At 43.0% G+C, this 1,994-nt stretch overlaps 1 protein-coding gene across 1 annotated transcript; it reads left to right on the top strand.

Moving 5' to 3' along the window:
• The first annotated feature begins 487 nt into the window (after positions 1-487).
• On the top strand, positions 488-1,735 carry map1lc3c (microtubule-associated protein 1 light chain 3 gamma). The gene is made up of 4 exons (XM_048987189.1): positions 488-618; positions 704-759; positions 852-958; positions 1,135-1,735. Exons 1-4 carry the CDS (start codon positions 561-563, stop codon positions 1,301-1,303), a joined length of 390 nt encoding a protein of 129 aa, XP_048843146.1. The 5' UTR covers positions 488-560; the 3' UTR covers positions 1,304-1,735.
• Positions 1,736-1,994: the final 259 nt, after the last annotated feature.

Below are 1,994 nucleotides of genomic sequence, written 5' to 3'. Positions count from 1 at the left end.
CTTCACACCATAAGGAGGTTCTTAAAGAAGGGCAGATTCAGAAAACATACAATATTCAGCTGCTTATAATAGTTAAAAATAGAAAAGTCTAATGGAAAAGGATGTGGCAAAGCATGATAAAATTAAGTAATGGTCATGGAGATTATTGTTGTACTGGAAATGAAAAAGTAAAACAAATATATGGAACAAATTAATGTTTCTCACAATAAGCCACAATAAGAGGGAAAGTAAAATTTCCGGTCAACATATGTCTTATCATTCTAAGTCGTATTTGAATATCCGGTTTGAATGGAACAGCATTAGTCGTAATATATGATAATGCATTTTTTAGGCTCTTCAAAGGATTAATGCAGCTCCCGGTTAGGTGACCATGCCCCAGTCAGCTATGAGCGACCCGACGCGTCCTGCAAGACGCGGCTGCGGGGCGTCAAACGCCGCTTTGGCAATCAAAGCGATTGCGTCACCGCAAACGTAATACCGAGCGCCCTTTGAAACTATTTAAATAGGTCGGGGGGGCGCAGGCCGGCACGTGGAAAGGGGTCCGTCACTTGTGTAGCAGAATGCCTGCGTTGGACAAGCCGCAGCAACCCAAACCTTTCAAGCAGCGGAAAAGTTTTGGTAATTTGTGTTTTTGATTAATTATATAATCAGCGCCCCCAAATTTTAAGTGGTGCGTTTAATTGCAACTCTGTGTCCTGAACAGCAACACGGAGGCAAGAGGTAGCAGGCATTCGGTCGAAATTCCCAACTAAGATCCCTGTAAGTCCATAATCCTGATCCGTTTATAAATGTCACTTTTTTCCATCGTCAGTTGATAGTTTGGATATTTGACTTGAAATGCTTGGTTTTAGGTGATAATTGAAAGATATCCGAGGGAGAAATACCTGCCTCCCCTAGATAAGACGAAATTCCTGGTGCCTCAAGAACTTTCAATGACCCAGTTTGTAACGATAATAAGGTACGTGTTCGTTTTGTCGGCTTGTGTGTCTAGTTGAAATGGCTGCCAGGTGTAAGCAATTGGAGCAGTTACCGTAATTATAATGTATATATTCAGATATGCTCAGTGCCCCCACCCCAACGTTGGCACCATAGCCATGGAAGCCCATAACATACTGTGTGTGTGACCCTCTCTAGAAATCGGATGTCGCTGATGCCAAGTCAAGCCTTCTACCTGCTCATCAACAACCACGGCATTGCCAGCATGTCCCTCACGATGGCGCAGGTCTACAAAGACCACAAGGACGAGGACGGCTTCCTCTACATGACCTACGCGTCCCAGGAGATGTTTGGCAATGACGCATGAAGGGTGGACGCGATCTCCAGCGAAAAGTCATGCTGGATTTTTAAGAACTGGGGTATTGGCAGGTCCAAGAGGAGCTCGCCTAAAAGTACTGTGTTTAAGCGCTCTGGTTCGGACGGTTTTATTGCTCTGCGAGTTGCGTCTCCATTTTATTGAATAAATGTATTTACCCGTTAGTATGATTCACTCTTGGCGCTGATTTTTGTAGCTGACTGGTTGCCTTAAATTTACGCACGTAATTCAACCGGCCTGCAAATGCACTGCGTGAAATTCACCTAAATGGGTTTGAAATTGTAAAATTGTGCCTGTAGTCTATATGAATACTTCTGGGAGGTGGATTGTTTTCAAAGCTGAAATGGGTGCTTGATTCATTTCCCATCAACTTGTGAAGCATTTAATAAAAAATATTCTTTAATATATGGGGGGCGGGGTGGGAAAAGGCTGCTTTGCGTGAAGCTGGGAGGGGGCGTGAGTGCTGTTACATTGTGTTTTGTAGACATTAAATATTGTATAAATACCTATTTGTGATTTGAGTGTGTTCATTTGCCTTATCACAGCTTGAACTGTACATGGTGGTGTCCATTCCCCTGAAACCTCTGGTTTGTAACCATTTACCACCAACTAGCCTACATTACCCCTATATGCTAGAGAAGTGGTGTGCATTTAGCTAATGAATGGACGTTTTATTTATTTA

The sequence above is a fragment of the Brienomyrus brachyistius genome, chromosome 20, assembly GCF_023856365.1.
Source record: "Brienomyrus brachyistius isolate T26 chromosome 20, BBRACH_0.4, whole genome shotgun sequence".
Taxonomy (NCBI): Eukaryota; Metazoa; Chordata; class Actinopteri; order Osteoglossiformes; family Mormyridae; genus Brienomyrus; species Brienomyrus brachyistius.
The sequence above is the reverse complement of the archived record's forward strand: the minus strand, read 5'-3'. Positions and strand labels throughout refer to the sequence as shown.

What these genes read in the sequence shown, in the direction of transcription:
- map1lc3c (XM_048987189.1), top strand. Translation starts at nt 561, where the DNA reads ATGCCTGCGTTGGACAAGCCGCAGCAACCCAAACCTTTCAAGCAGCGG. An exon ending in AATTCCCAACTAAGATCCCT is followed by an intron (nt 760 to 851) that starts GTAAGTCCATAA and finishes GCTTGGTTTTAG; the next exon opens with GTGATAATTGAAAGATATCC. An exon ending in CAGTTTGTAACGATAATAAG is followed by an intron (nt 959 to 1,134) that starts GTACGTGTTCGT and finishes GACCCTCTCTAG; the next exon opens with AAATCGGATGTCGCTGATGC.